The sequence below is a fragment of the Heterocephalus glaber genome, unplaced genomic scaffold (assembly GCF_053883595.1).
Source record: "Heterocephalus glaber isolate CG9 unplaced genomic scaffold, H.glaber_assembly_v1.0 deba00001532, whole genome shotgun sequence".
Classification (NCBI taxonomy): domain Eukaryota; kingdom Metazoa; phylum Chordata; class Mammalia; order Rodentia; family Bathyergidae; genus Heterocephalus; species Heterocephalus glaber.
In genome coordinates, this window is record NW_028258330.1 from 23,189,285 (window position 1) to 23,211,926 (window position 22,642).

The 22,642-nt window shown below is 46.0% G+C and overlaps 1 protein-coding gene across 4 annotated transcripts in view; it reads right to left on the reverse strand.

The window, feature by feature from the left end:
- Positions 1-17,099, reverse strand: part of Bcl2l1 (BCL2 like 1) — a 50,277-nt gene extending 33,178 nt beyond the window's left edge. Inside the window, exons 1-2 of one of the 4 annotated variants that reach the window (XM_004840599.4) lie at positions 16,744-17,099; positions 14,664-15,339 (exon numbers count right to left, since the gene is read on the reverse strand). In XM_004840599.4, coding sequence (XP_004840656.1) covers positions 14,664-15,227 — 564 coding nt within the window. In that variant the 5' untranslated portion in view covers positions 15,228-15,339; positions 16,744-17,099. Of the gene's footprint in view, positions 1-14,663; positions 15,358-15,625; positions 16,667-16,743 lie in introns of those variants that run through there. The other 3 variants (XM_087188835.1, XM_013070667.3, XM_021254918.2) reach the window with 3 other exon arrangements.
- Between the last annotated feature and the right edge of the window lie 5,543 nt (positions 17,100-22,642).

Consider the following 22,642-nt stretch of genomic DNA (forward strand, 5'->3'; position numbering starts at 1 on the left):
TCTTCTCTGCACTAGGCACTGTATGGGACACGATTAGTGCATGGCCAACAGTTGCTGATAATGGTGAATAAGACACACTTTCCATTCTCAATAAGTTCAGAGTACCCTGCTTAGTTTTTCTCCCAACAATGCTATGAAACAATACATTTACCAAGTATTACTTCCACTTTATAGACACCCAGGCTCAGAGAAGTAACTTTCCAAATCCATGAAGCAAGGTAAGTGGTAAAATACTGCTTCTATTTTCAAAAATGCTTTTAGGGCCCGGGATTTAGCTCAGTGGTGCCATGCCTGCCTTGCAAGCCCAAGGTCCTGAGTTTATCCCTGGTACCATAAAAAGAAAAAAACAAAAAACAAAAAATTAAAAAATGCTTTTGGTTCAATGAATGAATGAGTGAATGACCGAATGTATGACATAGCTATGACTGTGACCATAGACAGGCACAAGCAAAAGACCACACATTTATAGTTCTTAAAGTGCTTTCTCATCTATCACCTCCATGGGCCTCCCTGCTGACCCACAAGGGGGCTAAATCGGGTGTTATCTTTCTTAACCACATGAGGCAACAGGCAGAGCTTGGGCAGGAGGCTTATGACCACGCAGCAAACAAGGATCGGGGCCATCCTAGGACAACCCCAGGGTTTCCACAATGCATTGTTCAATTACTTAAACATGTATCAAGCACTTACTGTGTGCTAAGTGTGATGCTATGCACTTTAAATATTTAACTCATTAAGTCTTCTAGTCAGTCAACAAACAGCAAGGTCCCTACCTTCCAGGAGATCCTTGTCAAAGATCAGAAAAAATATGTCCCATTGCCAAATGCCTAGTCAACAACACTGGCCAACCTATGTAGAAGTTATGGTTTGAGGCCTTTGAAATGGCAGACTCCCTAGCTTTAGGAATTTTTAATTTTTTTTGGATACCTGGGATCAAACTCAGGACCTTGCACTTGCCAGGCAGGTGTGGTGCCACTGAACTACATCCCTGGCCCCTAACTAGCTTTAGGAGTTTTTAAATCTCCTAACTCTTGGTCCAGAGAATATCCACATACTCTGTCAGCTTGACAATTTGCTCTTGGAGAAGAGCTCCAATAACAATCCTAACAATTTGATCACCTGTGATGGTAATCTGATAATAGTAGTAAGAGCTGTCCTGCTAGGTAATTACTATATTCGAGGCTCCACAGCAAGTGCATCAGGCATCTTTCGTGCTCACAAAAGTGTTCCAAGAAAAGCACTACAGGGGATGGGGTACAGCTCAGTGATAGAGCACTTGCCCAGCATGCTCAAGGCCCTGGGTTCAGTCTCTAGCACTGCACAAAAATAAAAAAATCTATAAATATAACTTTTCTTTCTTTTTTTGCACTGTTATCAGCTCCTTTTTATAGATGAGGAAACTAAGGCTGGGAAAGATTAAGTAATTCAGCAAAGATAAACAGGTGGGATTTGGCATTTGTTTGTCAATTTTGTACCTACTCTTAACAATGATGAGAAAAAAAAAAACAAAGATAAGAGTTTTTCCTAAGAAGGCACTAGTAAGGCAGCACCTGAAATACCAAGAGCAGCCTCTGCCTGGGAGGACTAGCGCCTCCAAATTCCCTAGGAGTCTTCCTCACTCCTCATCAAATCTTAACATCCCACTGAGATGGGGGAAGAAAAGAGAGAATGGTTGGATATACCCTGGCCAGTGGTGGTGCAGGAGGGTGTTTGTATCGCTGAAAACTCTAAAAGGTCTGCCATCACTGCCCTAGGGCAACAGGAGTCTCCCTCTCTGCTGACCCTCAAGGGAAGAAGTTTGTGACCTCTAACTGCCACTCACCATTCCCCAGAGAGAAAGAGAAGGGGGTGGGTCAGAGGAGTCTTTTCCCTGGGACTGGTAGAGAGAGGCACCTAAGGAAAAAGGGAAGAAGCCTTATTGGCTCTTTCCTCCCTTGGGGGAGAAGCCTGTACATGACCAGAGTACTTGTGTTTCACATGGAACCCCCTGGGGAAATGCCAGGGCACCTTTTGGATCCAAGAAGCCTCAGAGAGGAGAGACTGGTACACCCCTGAACTGCAAGTTAAGCTAACTATTTCTAAGCACCATAACTAGGTCACCAGGTTCCTGGAGAAGCCAGCTGTGGCTGGGGGATGGGGAGGGAAATTTCGTAGCTTACCAAGATCCCTACACTTCCCTTCAGGCCCCACCCTCCTTGAAATCTGCACCTGCTCCCACACTGACCCCTCCCCCCCAGCTGGGCCCAGCTGTCAACTGCTCCCAAAGCCTCAACTCTGCCATCTCTGGCCAGAACCACAGGGCCTCAGGCAGGAGATAGTTTATTGTCACCTGAGCATTTCAGACAGAGAGCTATGCAGCAGGCAAGGGATGGCCTCCCCTGGGGTGCATCTCTCGCTCCAGCAGGGTAGTAAGAAAGCTAGGACCCTTTGGGCCTGCCCCGGGTACCTTCCTAGCATTGTTTCGGCAGGTGGCAGGAGACAGGTGATGTTTACCCTGCTAAGGCCAGAGTTGCCAAAAGGCTTCAATCAATCCTTTGAATCTGCACCTGGCTCTTAGCCCCAAAATAACTAGGGCAGCCTACCTGATCACAGGTCGCAGGTGCCTCTGGCTTTTATCTCCCTGCACCTCTGCCTGGATTCTTCTTCCCAGGGGTACTGAAGACCTGACTGCATCCCATGGGGGCTCTGGGCCTTTCCCCACTGGCCCCAGCTCTACCACCAGACATCCCCAGCCCCATCCCCATCCCTCTCCTCAGAGGCCTCTGGCATCAGTTACCCACTCTTCTTTTGCCTGCCCAGCTTTATTACCAGCCCAGGACCTCTTTTTTTCTTGTTTTTGTTTTTTGAGACAGGGTCTCACTACATAATCCAGGCTGACCTCAAACGCATGGCAATCATCCTGCCTCAGCCTTACCCAGAGTTCTGGGATTACAGGCATGTGCTACCATGCCCAGCTTACCAGCCCAGGTCCTCTTCAGCTCTAGGCAGTCAGCCTCCTCACTGTCTCCCAAATACTTCATACACACCCACCCTCCAGATCTGTCTGGCTGGTTTTCACTCACCTAGCCTGTCCTGGCCGTACTGCTTTCACCTACTTGAAGACTTCAAGGTCCACATCCCCCTTACATATAAGGATGTCTAACAATGAATGAGACTACTGTATGTCAGGCAGGGGCTAGGTGGTCTACACAGTCAGTCATTCAATAAATATTTGCTGAGTCTCCTAAGAGCCAAGCACTCTGCTAGATGGTAGAAATGAAGGCAAAGGAAGACAAAGTCCCTATACCTGTGATGGCGAACCTTTCAGAGCTTTCAATCTTTTCTTTCCTTTGTGATTCACATCTCAGCATAAATATTGACTCCTCAGAGGCCACCCATGTGTACATGTTTACTGTCTGTCTCTTCCACAAAAACATGAGCTTGGAGAGAATAGGGCAGTAGTGGCAAGCCTATGGCACATGTGCCAACGTGGGCTGTTTATACCACAAAGACAGCCCTACTCAGATCTAGAGGAAGAGTGATCCTGGCAGAGGAAAAACAGCAAGTCTATGAAGAAGAGACAAATTACTATTATCTTCACTTTACAAATGAGAAAACTGAGGCTTCCATGTAAATCATAAAAAGCTATAGCACAGCGATGATTTTTCAAGCGTCAGGTGATCAACCCCTTCCTGACCCTCTCTATTGTTGGTGAAAAGGGAGTTAGCCTGGCACTGCAGGTGGGTAGAGTTCAGGCCCTGGACCGAGTAATCTAATGGGTAGCAGTAGCTGAGGGTGGAAGTGGGCCCAGCTGGCAGAAGTTCAGGGCACCTGTGGGATGCAGCCAGCAAGGTTGGACCTCTTCTGCTTTTGGAGTCTACACCACAGATTTGGCACAAGCCATTCACCAAGTGTTTGGATTATTCCTACTGCTTCAGATGAGTTTGTGTCCTTAGGGGCAGAGATGTTTTTTGTAGCCTAACTTGCATCTACTAGTAACAACCCTCATGTTGCTGGCCAAGACCTTGCCCAACCTTAGGCCCTGTGCCAGGCACTCAGGATAAAATAAACCAGTCCAGGCCTGCAAAAAAGCAATGGCATAGTGGCTTAAGGAGAGGCTCTGACACCAGACACATCTTAGCATAAGACCCAGCTGTGCCTTACAAGATGTGCTACTGTGGCTATACAGTATTATGAAAGCTCTTGAGGCCAGGATTCTCCTTCACACCCGAGCAGTTGTGGGGGCCAAGACAATTATTATCAAGGCCATAAACACAGCACCTGGCACCCAGCAAGCAAGCACTCAACACTCAACACCCGTCAGTCATTCTCACTAAAAAACACTTTTGCATATCACTTTCTCATTTATGGGTCGCTTACTCTGGTAGGTTGGCATTACTCTCTCAGGCTTATGGATGAGAACTGGAAGTTGGTTTGCCTAGTTTTACGTCACCAACAAGGAGTCAAGCTGTTTCAAATAGAAGTCCAGAGTTTCATCTAGGTGTGTATTGAAAGTCATTAACTAACTATAATGTACCGGTGCCAGGTTCATCTAGAGGCAGAGGGGATGGGTGGGTGGTGGTAGAAGGACAGAGACAGGCCAGAGGTGTGGAGCCCTGACACACACCATTGAGAAATGGCACTCCATTCCTTTCACAACAAACCCACAGCATCGCCATCTTTTAGCACATCTAAGGCAGTCATCAGTTGGTTATTAGCAAAACAACAAAACAAAAAATTCCTAGGATAGTAATGAATGCAGCCTTAGGGAAGGCAAGCAGCACTGGTAACAATGGGTTAAAAACCAGAACACACAGGCTCTGACACTGTCATTTACTGTGGGACAACCCCCCTTGCCTTGATTTCCTCCCTAGAAACAGGGTGAATACACCACCTCACCTACCTTGTTGGTAAATGGAAATAAAGGAGGCTGGTAAATTATAAAGCAGCATCACTCACATGACAGGAATTGTCATTACATTATAGATTAAGACAGTAGAGTGTTTTAAAGACAAATAGGCCAAGTTTGAAACAGCTCTTTCCGGTACTAATAGTCTGTGAGGCCCTGGGTATATCATTCTTCTGTGAGTCTCAGTTTTCTCAACCATAAAATGAAGCTATCACCTACCTTGTAGGATTTTTAAGGATTAGAGATAAAGAGCACAGACTTTAGAGTAAGTAGGACCTAGCTTCAAATCCTGATTGTTTCCTGCTAACTACCAGCCCTTCCACGTCTCAGTGTCCTACAATGATAAAGTTGTTGGGACAGTAACACAGAGATGATGTTAACAGGGGCCGGGGATTTAGCTCAGTGGTTTTGCCACCTGCTGCGCAAGCCCAAGGACCTGAGTTCAATCCCCAGTACCAAAAAAAGAAAAAAAATGAAAGAGATGTCAACAGAAGCCTGTCACATAAGCATTGGGTAACCAGGTGTGGTGGTACACTCCTGTAATCCCAGTACTTGGGAGGCTGAGGCTGGAGGCTAAGGCAGGAGGATTGCTGTGAGTTCAAGGCCACCCTGAACTAATAGCAAGACCCTGTCTCCAAAGGAGGAAAAAAAAAAAGCACTGGACAAATGCCAACAACCATGTAGACACTAGTTGAAATGGTAGGGGGAACACAGTTACATGTTTAAAAGTGGAGGCCTGGGCCAGGGATTTAGCTGAGTGGTTCCACCACCTGCCTCGAAAGTGCAAGGTCCCGAGTTCGATCCCCAGTACTAAAAAGTGGGGGCCTGGAAGCTACCCTTCCAGGCTTAGCCACTCACTAATTATGCTATCCTGCATAAGGTGCTTAACCTCTCTACCTCAATTTCCGTACTTGTGAAAAGGAGATAATAGTACCTACTTCAGAGGATTGCTGTGATAATGGAGTCAATTAATACTCATAGTACACTTTGAACAATGTCTGGCACACAGTAAGCACTCAATAAATGTTAGGTGCTATTAATAGGAACTTTAACAATAATATCAATCACTAAGCGGAATAAGAGGGAGGGGCTGTTTAATCCTGAGACATGGGCATCCCATGGAATAATTCCAGAGAAGGGTCTGGGCAGCTGTTTGTAGGCACGTTTTCAGACTGAAACTCTTCTGTGGAAGGGACAGGAGACTGGAGGCTCCTGGGCAAAAATCCCAGTTCCACTGACCAGGGGCCAGCCTCTAGAGGCGAGTCAGGCTCCTTGGAAGGGACACTGTGTTCCTGGCCCAGCCTGACTCTGACTGGGGGGGGGGGGGGGACACGGACAAAGGCGTGTAGGCGTGGGGGGGCAGGGAGGAGGGAGGGGAATGTTTCCCTTTCAAGAGTGGAACAAAGGATCTGAGGCATAGTTGAGTGCATTCCAATCTCCTCCCAGGCCAGCTCCCATTCCTCAGATGATTGTCCAACAAGGTTTTCAACCTCCAAACTTCCTCCTGAAGGGTGACTGGGGGAGGGGGTGGCAGGCTGTTTCACTCTACCCTGTCATCAATCTCCAAGAGGTAGGATTTGTATGTGCCAAACCTTAGCGATCTCCCTTAAGAATCTTGGTCCTATGCAGGCATGGGATGGGAACTCTGAACACGGTTAATGGATGACACAGGGCACTCCAAGTGACAGGTTTAATGCTGCTCCATGACTGAAACAGCTACTGACTGACAGAGCCAAGGAAAGAGAACCCAGGAGTGCTGACTGATGTCCCTCCTCGCCTAGCATGGGGTGGGGTAATGGTGTGTCAAAGCTAAATAGAAAGGCATTTTCTGCCGGGGATTTAGCTTAGTGGTTCTGGCGCCTGCCTCGAAAGAGCAAGGTCCCGAGTTCAATCCCTGGTACAAAAAAAAAAAAAAAAAAAAACCTAAATAGAAAGGCATTTTCTAAATCTTAAAAGGAGCATCACAGGCTAGAGGACAGAAGTTAGGTAAAGGGGGAAGAGGGTGGGAGCAAAAAAAGTAAGTGACAAGAGGAAAGGGAGGGTCAGGACCAAAAAAAGCAGTTGGGAGGGCCTCTAGGGAGGTTACTTTCCAGTTTCCACACTCTGGTCAGCAGGAACTGGCTGTTGGGCTGGGACAGGAAGCAGTCCATGGAAGTCACTGCAATGGCATTTCCTGAAGAGCAACAGAAAAACCTCTAGTTCCGAGAGGTGCTCTGCAGTCTGCCCAAAACCTCAGCTTGGAGCTCGCTGCAGGCCTGGTCTGAGAGTCTCATCAGGGAGGAAACCAAGTAGCAGAGGTCCCAAAGGCAGCAAATTCCAAAGGCAGTTTCTTTCTAAAAAAATACTATTTGTAAAAACCAATATGGAAGAAACAGAAGGGCAGATGAAGTGACTGAAGGAGCCCCAGGATGATGGTGCTGCTGCTGCTGCTCACAGTAAGTCACTGTTCTGCAGGCCAAGCCCATCAATCAGCTCGGTCTTCAGGACCAGGTACACCTAGTACAGCCATCACAAGTTACAAGACTTGGGCTGGGGATTTAGTTCAGTGGTTTTGGCGTCTTCCTTGGAAGCACAAGGTCCTGAGTTCGGTCCCCAGTACCAAAAAAACAAACAAACAAACTAGATGGCACAAGTTACAAGACTTGTGCACATCACCCAGCACGTGAGCAGTGAGGGCACTTCACCTCTTGCACTTGCCCTCCCTCCTGACAGGAAGGACATCCCTCTCCTCATTCCTGGGTGGCAGCTAAGGGATAAAAATGGCAGGGTGGATACACAAGTGCATGCTACACAAATGTGATGGAGGGTACTGTTCTCTCGGAGTCAGGGACAAACTTTCCTATATTAACCCTGGGTGTCAGTTGATAGGAAAGAGCCATCCTAAAGCATAACTAATATGAAATATCCATAATAGTGGACTTTGCCACAAAGCCAAAGGCCAGTGAGAACCAGGATTCCTAAACTGCGTACCTCAAGCCCTTCAACCTGCAGAAGAGGAACTGGGGCCTGGGTGTGAGGTGATGTGGCTGCAGTCAAGAGCAGAGTAACAGCAGAACCAAGACCAGGAAGTGCTTGGATCACCTGGGCAAACACGCCCGAGAGGTCCCACCATGATAGGAAGATGCTAGGAGCAGGCTTGCCTTGAGGATGTGACAGGGGAGCACTATGAAGGAGAAAGGTTCCTCAAGACCCTGTGACTGATTATGTACATGAGTTCTACAGCAGAGATAATATTATGATACCAACATGGCACCAGGCCCTATACATCTCAGGCCTGCTTCACTACCTCACTCACTGGGTCTGCACCACCACCCTATGAAGCAGACATTATTTGTCCCAAGGTTCAGGGAGATCAAAGGAGGTTGCCAAGGTCACACAGACACGAGTGGGCTGGGACTTGAACCCAGACAAGCTACAATTATTCATACAGAAAACACTGCTGGAGTGGAGGAGGATAATTCATCAAGAAACCGCATGTGGAGAGAACTATTCCTGAAAAATAGCTGGTTTAGCCTGGATTCTAATGTCTTCACGTAGTTGAAAAACATGGCCTCCAAATATGCAGGCCTGGTCTTATTCTCCAGGCCCCCTCACTACCTCTACTTCTATCTCCACACCAAAGCCACTACGCTCTTTCATCTGACAGTTGCACCAGCCTCTACACACTTGGTTTCCTGCTTCATCCTTGCAGGATTAAGAGTATTATTTGCCATGCTTCAAACCTTTTTTTGGCCTCTTTTGCATTCTAAAGCCAAAGCTTCATCATGGCTTACAATCCCCTAAGTGTTCTGGCTTCCAGGTATCTTTCCCTCCTCCAACACAACCATCCTCTCCCCTTGCTGTTTCTTCTCCAACCACACTGACTTCTGCCCATCCTTGAAAATTCCAAACTCATTCCCTCCTGAGCCTACTCCCTCTGCCTGAAACACTCTTTATTTATTTTTTTGGTACCAGGGATTGAACTCCAGACCTTGAGCTTGCGAGGCAGGTGGCAGAACCACTGAGCTAAATCCCTGGTCCTGAAACACTCTCTTTAAAGGGAGCCACATCATCCACTACCTCTACCCCTTCGAGTGTTGGCTCAGATAACACCTTTAGGCAATGCCTTTGTTGGAGCTCAGGACACAGCACCCCAAAATATGACTGGTTGTAGGAAATCAGAATATGCCACCCCAAAAATATTTGGCATATTCTGAGCTGGTTATTCTGAGAAACTGCAGACACAGGAGTAGCTCTTAAAAGCTATCTTTCTGGAAAAGAAATTTTTTTTTTGTACCAGGGATCAAACTCAGGACCTAGTGCTTGTGAGGCGGGCACAGTGCCACTGAGCTAAATCCTGCACCTGGAAAAGCAATTTAAAGGAAATCTGTTAGTAAAAGTATCTGTTATCAGAAAGAGGGCTGCCCCAGACACTTTACCTGAGACACTTTATCTGTATAACAAGACAATCTGTTTTGATTTGCTTTTTTTTTTTCCGAGTCAGGGTCTTGCTTTGTCCTTCAGGCTGGCCTTGTACTTGTGAGTCCTCCTGCTTCAGCCTCCCAACTGCTGGGATTCCAAATGTATGCCACCATGTCTAGCTAACAAGACAATCTTTACTCATATACAATTCTCCCACTCTGGTCCTTCTATAATTTAGATTGCTGGTTTGCCCAGTCCAAGCCCCAGGTCCCTATTCCTTTCTGTGCAGCTCGTGATGCCACATAAGTTTCAATAATTTAGCCCTTCTCTGAGTCTCATATTTTGTGGGACTTACGCTTTCTGTAGGTAATTAAAATATTTTCTTTTCCCTGTTAATCTGTCTCATGTCAATTTAATTCATAATTGAGTCAAAAATCCTAGGAGGGTGGAGGGGAGTCATTCTTCACTCTACTACACCTTTAATCACTCTGAAATTGCAACCCCACCCTGCCTCACTGGGCATGCGCTATGCCCCAACCTGTCTTATTTTCTTCACAGCACTCACTGTCACCTGATACATATATGTATAGTCATGTACCACTTAACAACCAGGATAAAAGAAATGAGTTGTTAGATTTTGTTGTGTGAACACATCAGAGTGTACTTAAATGAACTGAAACAGCTTCATTGTCACTAGGCCATATAATCTTATGGGACTACTGTGGTTGACAGAAATGTCACTGTATAATTATGGATTTTTTGCCTGGCTCTCCACTTAGAATGTGAGCTCCATGAGGACAGAAGCTAAGTTTTGCTCATTGCTATATTCCAGGTACCTAGTACAGCCTGGCACACAGTAGGAATTCAATAAACACTGAATGAATGAATGAGTAAAGGGCCACTTCCATAATTGTTATTCTTGGGCCGGGGATTTAGCTCAGTGGTTCCGCCGCCAGGCTCCCAAGCGCAAGGTCCCGAGTTCGATCCCAGGTACCCAAAAAACAAAACAAACAAACACATAATTGTTATTCTGGTTTGATAAGGTCTGTTTCTTCAGCAATTTAGAATTTCCAAGACCTGTGGGCAGTGGTGAGGGAAATAAGTATGGACAAGATGAAGGCTCCACCCTTAGGAAGCTCCTAACCCTGCGACAGAGGACATTTGTTAGAAATATCTTCTCTGGACCAACTTAACTCTACTACTGTTACTTTCTTCTCTTCAATGCAAAGTTCGCTGCAGACCAAACCAAGAGAAAGGCTGAGTGCCTCCTCCTTCACACACTTGAAGCCGGTAACATACTCTCCTGGGTCTTCTCTTCCCCAAGCTACACAGAAACACCCAATGGAACTCTCTGACTCAGGTCTGCCAACTGGGAATGGAGAAGACAGACTGAGGGCTTCAGGGACAGAAGAGACAGGACAAAGTGACACCTTCAAAGGGAAGAGGGTGAATCCTTAGGACGCTATGGGCTTAGGGTGGAGGCCATGGTTCAGCCAGAGGCAGTAATAAATTAGGGTAGAAGATTCTGTTCCTGTAGAAAAGCTGCTCAGTGGGACTTACCCCTAAATCTATCCATGCTAAACCCAGACAAAACCACAATTGTTGAAAGAAAGCCTCATGATGGAAGGCTGAAGGCACTGGAAAAACCAGGGAGGTTAGTTAGGCACAGACAAGACGCTCAAGCCACCAGTCCCAGGACAAGTATCTGTAGGGGGAAGAGTCAGCAGCCAATTGCTGCTTCATGAAGCCCAAATATATCTATCTGGTAACTGCCCACAAGAAAGTCAAGAAAACCCTTCAGGTTCCATTTAGGTCCCCTAAAAAATACCTGGGTAATTTTCTAAGAGCAACTGAAGGGCTCCATGGGGCTACTGGGGAAATTATTCCTAAGAAGTCTGGAAAACCCTGTGATGGCAAGAGTATTTTTAAGAGCAACTTAAAATGTACACCCAGAAAAAGTGGGTGTTCCAAGGGGGAGCCCCTGAAATAATTCTACTTCATTCTGAGACTTGAACAAGATTACTAAAAATTTCCATTTGGGGTTTCTAATGGGGTTTCCTCAAGAAAACCACAGAATTGCCAACATTTGCAAAGGATGTTGAAGTATTTCAATTAAGCACACATCCCTACAAGAGAAGCCAGAATAGGCAAGAGACCCCCTGCGACTGGCAGACCACAAAGCCATGCAGACTGCAAAATGCCAAGTTATATTTTCTTCCCACACACCCTGTTCCCAGCTCTCCAAAATGGTGTTTCCATCAGGGTTCCTCCAGAGACAGCTATCCCAAAGTGGCCTGGTCCACCTGGGTCCTAACCCACATTCCCATTGGAAAACTCATACAATACTCTAGTGAGTATTTCAGGAACTGACTTTGTCTTTTAAGGAGTAACTACAGGAGGCAAAGTTCAGTTCCCTGATGGAGGAAGCCTATTCATTAAAAGAAGTGCTTCCACCCTACAATTAAGGTATGGGAAAAGGCTTTTATTCTAGATCCTTTACTAGAATCAAGCTATGGCATCTGGCTATCATTATTTCATTTTACAGATGGGAGAGACAAATGGATGAAAGAGACAAACAGGTTCAGCCTTTTTCTAGGTGACTCGGATAGAGTGGCTAGAGGCGGAACTCAGACCTTGGAGCATCACGCTGCAATTAAACAGAGTTACCTGGGACAGGCCACCTCCCTGCACGCATGCCACTGTCATCTGTTTGGTGAGGACTTAGGTTTTGTTTTTTGCAAAGGAGTTTTCTTAAGGACTGAACTCAAGACTTCACACATGTAGGCAAGCACTTTACCACTGAGCCACCTGGACACTTAACTGGCTAACAGAGACACCAGATGTCAGTCACGTTGCCACCTGGAGCTTCATGTGTGGAATACATGAAAGAGCTATCATTTCCATGATGGAAGGAAGATACCATGTCTGCTCTACAGCAGATGCTCAATACATTGGTTGCACAAATAAAGGACCTAACATAATGCCTAAAACATAAAAGGTACTCAATAAAGGCTAACTTCCTTCCCCTTTCCTGCAGGGTTGCTAAATTTACAGCATATCCATGGGAGGACTGGTTGAAATGCCTATACTCAAGGATTTCCCAGCTGCAGCCTCCAGGATGATTATGAGATGCCACTGCAGCAGCCAGTCCACACAACTCAGAACGGGACACTCCTAACAGGGAAGTGGGTAGATACTGCAGGCTCAAAGGATTCTGAGTCAAATGTTCTTTACCCCCTGGCTACAGGGGAAGAATGTCCAGAAATGGTTCTGACATAACTGGCTATTCTGCACAAATCCCCTCTGTTCACCAAGAGGAAGTAACATGTGGTATGTTGTCCAACAGGCTCCGATAATTCTTGAGCAAAGAGATGGAAGATGAAATTTCAATCTAGTAGAGACCTAATGAACTTGCCCAGAGCTGCTGTATCTAAGCCCTTTTATATCCAACACCAGGCAGGTGGCTATTCTCCGGTCAGGATAGCCCTCTGCAGAGGGTGGCTGGCAGAACAGGCACCTCTCCCAGACTTCCTTTTGTTTACAGCTGGCAACAACTCACCTGCTATTAGGACCACTGGCCAAAGACAATTAGGACCACTTGGGCAAAGGGCCCAAGTCCCTACTTGGAGATGCTTCAGAGGGTGTGTCTACAGTGTTAGAATCTTGTTCCCTCTGTAATCAGCTGAACAAATATTTGCCCCCAAAGAGAATTAAAGCAGAAGAGAAAAGAACAGGTCATCACACAAACCAACAGGAACTATTCAATCATTATACTTTCACCCCCCAGGGAGTTCATTTACAGTATGGCTTTCAAGTCTGGTCATCTTTAGCTCAAGAGAGCCCCAATTCCAACCAAGTCATCTGGCTTCCACTGACAACCCCCTTGCCTTTTACAAGAGCTGGTAGACAATAAACATTTTGGAAAAAAAAAAAAAGGAACTGGTAGAGGGGAACAGCTGATAAAGTTGTAAAGAAATGGGAACTGAGAGGAGTGGGTTCCAAGGCAAAACCAAGAGGTCCCAGGCTCAGTGGTAAAGTGAAGTGCCTGCCACACCCTAGGCCCAACCTATGGACAACTGCATTCCTGACATTCCTGAGTCCATGGTGCAAGGCCTTTCCCACCTCAGCTCCTGCAATAGATGACTGATTTCCCACAGGCTGCAGGTCTTCTGCTTATTCTGAGGAGACAGAATACCTCTCCTAAGCCATACAACTCCCCTAGGCAGGGAGACAAGCAAGGAACTAGAACAGAATTCAATGAAGAAGGGTAAAAATTACCCACAGTTACCACTGACAACAAAGCTCTCACTTCCAGCTTATCCTAAGGCTTCTGCCTCCAAGGAAAAGGAACTTGCTGGTGTCAGTCAGTAAGTTCATCCTATCTCTAAGATTCACAATACTACAAAATATTCCTCAAGGCAAGGAGTGGACGCCACATTTTAGTGGAAGAAACTAAGGCTCAAGAAAGTAAACCAGTCTGTTCAAGGTCACACTAAATGACAGGTCCAGGACTTACACCTGTGTTGGGTCTGTGGCCAAATCCTAATGTCCTACTAAGCACCTCACAGACAGGGTTCTTGCTTCAACAACAAACGGTGCATGGTGAAGAGGCCCCTAGTTCCTTGTCAGAGAGTATCTGACAGAGCAGCTGGGACTCCCCAGCTGACCCCAGGCAGTGAGGTGCAAAGTCCCGGGGCTTAAGGTGTGTGAGATAGCAAGAGCTCCACAAACAGGCCAGCCACGAAGAAAGTTGCACACTTTGGGGAAAATGAATTTGGGAGAAACAGCACAAAGACAACTAGCACAGCCTGTACTGCCCTAAAATCAGACAATCCTCAGCCATCCAAACCAGTGGGAACTCCTGCCTAGCCAAATGGTCTGAGAGGAGTTCCATGCACACAAACCAAAATAAATGAAACTTGATTTGGGGAAGGGAAGCCAGAATAGGATTGACACCCCTGCAGGAGAAAGGAGAAAGGGGACAGTGGGTCATCAGCTTCTCCAGGAATTATGTTCATCACCACTCTGAGTGTCACCACTGAGTCTCACCACTGTGTCAGGGTGAGGGAAGCACTGGAACAACTTCCTATTCTCAAAGGTTTTGAGTCAAACGAGCACATAGGCTATGTTTTTCTTTGCTGAGAAACTGGAACACAAGTAGAAAAGAGTAGGGTCATGAAAGTGATCGGAACGCAAAGATAGGAGTCCATTAAGAACTGGCTCATCCTTATTTCCAAAGAGTTGACCTCCTATGGTGAAATGTGGCCAGACAGGTCTCCTTAACAATCAACATCCCCAACAACAGAAAGAGATACAGGGCAAGGGCTGGTGGGGATTGCAAAGAAAAGGGACATGTAAGGGGTGTGGTTCTTACCCAGCCTCCGTTCTCCTGGATCCAAGGCTCTAGGTGGTCATTCAGGTAAGTGGCCATCCAGCTTGCGATCCGCCTCACCAATACCTGCATCTCCTTGTCTACGCTCTCCACGCACAATGCCCCGCCGAAGGAGAAAAAGGCCACAATGCGACCCCAGTTTACCCCATCCCGGAAGAGTTCATTCACTACCTGTTCAAAGCTCTGATATGCTGTCCCTGGGGTGATGTGGAGCTGAGATGTTAGGTCACTGAATGCCCGCCGGTACCGAAGTTCAAACTCGTCACCTGCTTCCCTCAGAGCCTGCTTCACTGCTGCCATGGGGATCACCTCCCGGGCATCCAAACTGCTGCTGTGGCCAGTTGCCCCGTTCACCGTGGGGCTATCCGCCAGGTGCCAGGATGGGTTGCCACTGATGGCACTGGGGGTCTCCATCTCTGATTCAGTCCCTTCTGGGGCTTCAGTCCTGCTCTCTTCCACATCACTGAACTGACTCCAGCTGTATCCTTTCTGGGAAAGCTTGTAGGAGAGAAAGTCAACCACCAGCTCCCAGTTGCTCTGAGACATTTTTATAATAGAGATGGGCTCAACCAGTCCATTGTCCAAAACACCTGCTCACTCACTGAGTCTGGTCTCGGCTTAGTGATTCTCTTCTAAGATCCAAAGCCAAAATAAGGTTCTGAAGAGAGAGAAAGAGCTTCAGGAAAAAAAATTAATATGCATGTCAATTACCCTACAACATCCCATTCCCCCTCCAGGTACCAGAAACTGGTTTCTTTGTGGTGCTTACGACGGTCTGGGTCCAGGTTCGAAGAGACTTCAATGAAGTCAAATTGAAAGGACAAGTGTGTTCTGAATCATCTCATCCGCCTCTTTTACCACAACCACCCCCTTTTCTCCAAAATGCCTTCGTCGGAAAGTCACCACGATGGGCAGTCCCCCTCCCTCGACCCCACACCACCTACATTCAAATCCGTCTTAGGCGACAGCAGGCAGGTGCAGCCCCCGGAAGATCTTTTGTATCATAGGTCGGGAGAGGAGGTGACGGCCCCGTAGCCGGTAACTCAGCCGGCCTCGCGGCGGCTGGCAAAAAAACCAGCTCCAGCCGGAGGGATCATGCGACCCAGTAGGCTGAGAGCCCAGAAAGCGACACAGGAATTGCGAAGCTCAGGAACCTGCCCCCTTGCTTGCTTTCTCCATCGCCGGATCGAGGTCGGGCTCTCCGCGCTGCAGCCGCGGCCTCCAGCCACCCAGGAGCCCAGCCCCCTCGCTCTCGCACGCCCCTTGGCTCTCCGCCTCCTACTGGGAGCCGAGGAGAACTCTCCCTGAGGTGGCTGGTGAGGATTTAGTGCAGGGATTTTTTTTTTTTTTTTTTTTTTTCTATTTAAGTATCAGCCTTGGGTGAGGCTTCCGAAACCCTGAAGGGACTTCTCAGTGATCTCAAGGTTTCGACGAGGGACACAGGGAAGGAGAGACTGCCTCGGATCCGCGACTTGACTTCGGAAAGGCCGCCCTCAGGCCTTTCCGGGAGGCTGAAGGCCGGGGACCCCCCACAAACGCCGCTGACTTTCTTTGAATTCCCCAAAGGCCCTGGACGTGGCAGTGGGGGATTGCCAGGTCCTCCATTCCCCGCCCGGACACAATGGCTGCCGGCGCCCTGCACAAAGACCGGGTGAAGGGGAGGCGCTGGGCCTTTCCTCAGGTCAGGAAGAGGGGCTGAGGCCTGCTCGAGGCTCCCTACAGCTGAGACCACGTTTTCCTGGGCGATTGACGGCGACTTCCTAGAGCCCCAGGTTGGGCTCAAGGACTGGGGGCTGCACCTCTCTGGAGCCCGGGGTGGGTGGGCCACGGCCTCACAGCTTCTCGCGCTCTCTAGGCCGGGTACCCGCCGAGCCACCGCCCAGTTGCTAGGCAACCGCCCTCCCTCGGGGCGCCCCCGAGCCCTTTCTGGAAGGAGGGGTTTCGCCCTCGGCGGCCTAACCCCGTGTAGCCAATCCGTGACTCCAGTTGGCACGGAAGCGGGACGGCGAAGGTTCCCATTGGGTGCAGCGTCTGTCACACACAGGGGAGGCGGCGCTCTCACCTGCAAGCCCAGCAAGCCGTGGGGGGCAACATCCCCCTTCATCGGCCCGGTGGTTTCCAGATGCGAGGGTTCTTCGCGGCCGAGTTCCGCGTCGCAGACTCTGGCAGGCCTACCTGGCTGACTGTTCGCGCCGTCTCTCCCGAACACACCGGCCTCAGTTTCCCCTGAAGAGACCGGGGGAACTTGCAAGCTCAGTCACTTCCGGTGCCGCGGCAGCGCGCGCGAGCCCGAGACGCAAAGGGAGTGCGCGCCTGGAGTGGCGTCAAATCCTTGGAGAGAGCGCCCCCTTGCGGGAGGCCTGGGGAATCCGGAGTCTCAAAGAATTAACGTTTGCATTAGATTTCCATCCATACATTCAATTTCATCCTTCCACCGGTTTGTAATAGAAAAGCGTCCCGTTGTAATTAGCTACTTTCTCTCTGGAGGCCAACTCTGCTGATTAGCCAGGTTTCTCAGTTGCTACGTGCCTTCATCTCATCAACTGTAAAATGGGTAATAGTACCAACCTTTCATTGAGTGTGAAGATCAGAAAAGCTGTTATTTGCGAAGTTCGTGGAATAGTGTCTGGTCCATAGTTCTGTGTTGCATAAATTCGTTCGACAAATGTTTATTGTTTGGGGGCTGGGAGTATGGCTCTGTGGTAGTGTGCTTACCTAGCATGCAAGAGGCCCAGGGATCAATCCCTATTACCACTTAAGACAAACGCACAGGAAGTTTATTATTTGGGTTGCTGAAGATAGAGTTAGAATTAAGACACAGTCTCTGCTTTCATGAGGATTGTTACCCTAGATCTGTAGAGAGACAATACATAAACAAGGTGATCGCAAAGTGACCAGTGCCATGCAGAAAGTCAGGATATTGTGAGGAAGATGGTGCAGGGAAAGATACTGCTTTAGACTGGGTGGTCAAACATGTAAGTCCTACTCTCCCTGGCCAATGAGGCAGAGAGGCATTTACTCAACAATTTTCATGAAGGGTGGCCAGGGCTGGACTCTTTGAAGAGATGATAGTGTTATCAGGTAGCTTGTTTCTAAAAACGTGACTCATCAACTAAATGTTATTGGGTTTGGGTTGCTCGCCTCTCTTGGAAGAACCTCTCCAGGTTCTTCTCATCTTAATCAAAGAATTGGATGAAACAAGCAAAAGGCTGTGGCAAAGTTCATTTGAGAAAGTAAAGGTGAAGAGTAGGAGAGAAACTGGCTCTGCAGAGCGAGCTTGGGCCGAGGAAAGATAAAAGTACACCCTCTGTCTGGAAAACAGCATAGGCTGTCATGGAAAGCTGTGATAGTACCACTCTCCGTGGCTGCCTTTCTTTTATGCTGTCCAAACCTTGAGGAAACTCCAGAGTACTTTACATCCAGGTCCTGACAGGTGATGCTGGGATCCCATGCCTCAGGCTGTCAGGTCTAGGCCATTCTATTGAAAACCTGCTGGAGTTCTCAGGAGAAGTCCTTGTGCAGGGCTTTGGGAACTGTTCTGCGCATGTGTCCTGAATCTTGTAATTAACAAGTTACACCTACTTCCCCAGCCAGTTTTGCCACGCCCTACTCACCTATCTCAATATTAGAACCAAGGTTTAAAGTGTCAACCTATGAGAAGAACCTAGACTACATCAACCTAGGCAAAGGGAAGAGTGTGTGCAAATGCCCTGAGTTAGGAAGATGTTGGCATGTTTCAGCAACTGAAAGAGAAGCAACATGGCAGTGGGATGTGGTGGCACAGACGTACAGTCCTACCACACAGAAGACTGAGTCTGGAGGATCTCAAACTGCAGTTTGAGGTCTGCCTGAGTTATAGAATGAGATTCTGTTTCAAGGAAGGAAGAGCTGGGTGTGGTGGCACATGCCTCAAATCCCAGAATTTGGGAGGCTCAGGCAGGAGGATTACCATGAGTTGGAGGCCAGCCTGGGCTGCATAGTGAGTTCAAGGCCAATTTGGACTGCATAGTGAGACCCTGTCTCAAAAAACAAACAAACAAATTATAAGGACAGGCCATAATTTAATTGCCCATTCTGCTGTTTGAGAACATTTAGGTTATTCTCAATCTTTGTATTCTAAATAGTGTTATAGGGCTGGGGATTTAGCTCAGTGGTTTCGCTGCCTGCTACACAAGCACAAGGACCCATGGACCACAGTTCAATCCCTGGTACCAAAAATGATTAAATAAATAAATAGTGCTATAACTTCTCTGTTCACTGTTCTGCCTATGTGGGAATTTATCTTTAAAACAAAAATCCCTGGAAGTGCAATCCCTGTAAATGAATATATAAAATTGTTTGTCTGATATTAATCAATCTTGGCAAGATACTCCATATAGCAATTGTACTGTTTTATCTTCCGATCAATAAATTATTAGGGTGCTTCTTTCCCCACATCCTGAACTACCCATTTTTATCCTTGCCAAATAGGTGAAAACCAAAAGCCTTTTTTTTTTTTCTTTTTGAGACAAGGTCTCACTCTGTAGTTCAGGCTGGGCTTGAACTCACTATGTAGGCCAGACTGGCCTCAAATTCAAGGTAATCCTCCTGCCTCAGCCTCTGAAGTATTGGGATTATAGGTGTGTGGCACCACACCAGGCCTGTTTTTGTCTTGTTTTGTTTATTGTTATTCTTGTGGTACTGAGGATTGAACCCAGGGGCTTTGTGCTGAGCTCTGTCTATCTATCTCACTTTTGAGATAGAATCATACTAAGTAACCAACTTGTCCCGGGTGGGCTCAAAATTCTGATTCTCTTGCCTTAGCCTCCCAGAAGTATAGAATCACAAGCCTGTGTCACTACACCCAGCTGAAATTGACCAGTTTATCATACTTTTTAATCTCTGGGGGGATGTCTTATTTTGGTGAATTCTATTTATACTATTTGCTCTGTTTTTAGATGGATTTTCTGTTGAACTCTTTGTCATTTATATTTTACTACATATAAATCGGAAGTATTTACTACTATGGAAAACTTATTTTGTATATATATTAACTTATTAATCTTTTCTTCTATGGCTTCCACTTTCTGTCATACGTTTTTGTTTTGGGTTTTTTTGGTATCAGGGATCCAACTCAGGACCTTGCGCTTGCAAGGCAGGCAGCAGAATCACTGAGCTAAATCCTGGCCCTTTTGTTTTGTTTTTTGAGGTAGATTCAGGCTGGCTTTGAAATGATCCTTCTGCCTCAGCCTATGAGGTGCTAGGATTTTTTTTTTTTCAGTTCTAACCATCAGTATTCATTTATTTTGCAAAGAGTATTTCTTTATTGGTACATTTTTAGATATTTGTAATGATAACATATAGGGAATTTGTACCTGTACATGATATATTCTGATTCTTCTTTTTTCCCAATCCCCTCCGCTTCTTCAACCCCTCCTCATCTCCTTATTTACAAAAGTTTTGTTTCCATTTTTTCCATTCTATTCTCTTTTTTCCTTTCCCCTTCCTTCTCTTCCCCTCCCCCTCCTTGTTCCTCTTCTCATTTGAACATTTTCTTCCCATTTCCCAATATCTATTACACATTTTTATTCTTATTTCCACTTTTGGTTTCTCACACCAGGAAAACAATGTGGTATTTAAACATGTTTGTCCAATTTATTTCACTTAAAAGCACGGTCTCAAGGTGCATCTATTTAGCTAGAATTGTCCCATGCTTGTCCTTTTTATGGATATAGTACTCTGTTATGTATTAAAAAAAAAACCCACATTTTCTTTATCCATTCATCAGTTGATGTGCATTTGGGCTGTTTCCAACCTTCAGCAATTACAAATTGTGCCACTGTAAACATGGATGTGCATATATTGCTGTGGTATGATGCTTTTACTTTTTTCAGGAAGATACCAAGAAGAGGTATAACTGGGTCAAATGGAACCTCTAGTTTTAGTTTGTGAGAAATCTTCACACTGATTTCCACAGTGGTTGGACCAGTTTACACTCCCACCAACACTGGAGAAGTGTTCCTTTTTTCCCACAGCCCCACCATCATTTGTTATTGGTTGATTTCTTGATAGCAGCCTTTCCTTCTGGAGTGAGATAGAATCTCAGTTTTGTTTTAATTTGCATCTCTCCACTGACTAGTGAGGATGAACATTTTTTCATGTATTTATTTGCTGTTTCTACTTCATCTGAGAAGTGTCTATTCATGTCAGATGCCCTTTTTTTTGGTACCGGGGACTGAACTCAGGACCTTGCACTTGCGAGGCAGGTGGCGGAACCACTGAGCTAAATCCCCAGCCCCTGTTGGTCGTTACTTTTGTTGTGCAAAAGCTTTTTAATAAGATGAGATCCAAGTTGTTGATCTTTGTGATATTTCCTGTGTAGTCCAGGTTTTGTTCATAGTTTTTTCCTGTATCAATGTCTTCAATGTCTACCTATTCTATCTTCCAGTGGATTTAGTGTTTCTGTTTTAACATTCAAATCTTTGATCCACTTTGATTTTAGGTTAGTGTACGGTGAGAGATATGGATCTACTTTCAATTTTTAGCACGTGGAAAGCCAGTTTTTCCAGCACCATTTATTAAAGAAACTGTCTTTCTTCCAGTGTTTGGCTCCTTTGTCAAAGATAAGGTGGCTGATTATGTCTTTAGTTGTTCTGCATCCTCTAATCTGTTTCATTGATCCTTGGGTCTGTTCTTTTGCCAGTACCATGCTGTTTTTATCACAGTAGCTTTGTAGTATAATTTTAAGTCAGGGATTGTGATGCCCACTGCCTTCCCTTTGTTGCCCAGAACTGCTTTTGCAATTCTCTAGGTCTCTTCTGGTTCCAAATAAATTTTAGAATTGTTTTATCTAATTCTGTGAGAAATGCTATTGGTATTTTCTTTTCTTTTTTTTTTTTTTTGGTACCGGGGATCGAACTTGGGTCCTTGGGCTTGTGCAGCAGGTGGTGGAACCACTGAGCTAAATCTCCGGCCCTGCTATAGGTATTTTGATTGGGATTACATTAAATCTATATAACAATTTTGGAAGTAGGGCCATTTTTACTATATTTAGTCTTTCTACCCAAAAACAAAAGATGTCTTCCTATTTTCTGATATCCTCTTCAATTTCTTTTTTCAGAATACTATAGTTTTCCATGTAAAGGATTTTTACTTCCTTTGTTAGATTGATTCCTAGGTGTTTCATTTTTGGGAGATGCTATTGTGAAAGGTGTTCTTTCGCTAATTTCTGTCTTAGTGAGTTTGTTATTTGTATACAGGAATGGTATTGATTTTTGAGTGTTGAATTAGTATCCAGGTATACTACTGAATTTTCTTATTAAATCTAGAAGTCTTCTGGTGGAGTTTTTGAGGTCTTCTATGTAGAGTACCATGTCATCCACAATTAATGATAGTTTAACTTCTTTGTTTCTTATCCTTATTCCTTTTATTTCTTTTTCTTGTCTCATTGCTCTGGCTAATGTCCAGAACTACATTGAATAAGAGTGGTGACAGTGGACATCCTTGTCTTGCTCCTGATTTTACAGTGAAAGCTTTCAGTTTTTGTCCATTTAGATGATGTTGGCTGTTAGTTTGTCATAGATGGATTTTATTGAGGTAAAGATCTTCTCTTCCAATTTTCTGTAGGTTTTTTTTTAATCATGAATGGATGTTGGACTTTGTCAAATGCTTTTTCTGCATCTATCGAGATGATCATGTGGCTTTTGTCCTTTGTTCTGTTAATGTGGTGTATTACATTTATTGATTTGTATATGTTGAACCATCCCTGCATCCCTGGGATGAATCCTACTTGGTCATGGTGTATAACTTTCTCTTTTTTTGTACCAGGGATCTTTTTTTTTAGGGTTTTTTTTTTTGGTACCGGGGATCGAGCTCGGGACCTTGCACTTGCCAGGCTGGTGGTGGCACCACTGAGCTAAATCCCTGGCCAGTGTATAACCTTGATAATTTGCTGCATTCTGTTTGCCAGTATTTTATTGAGG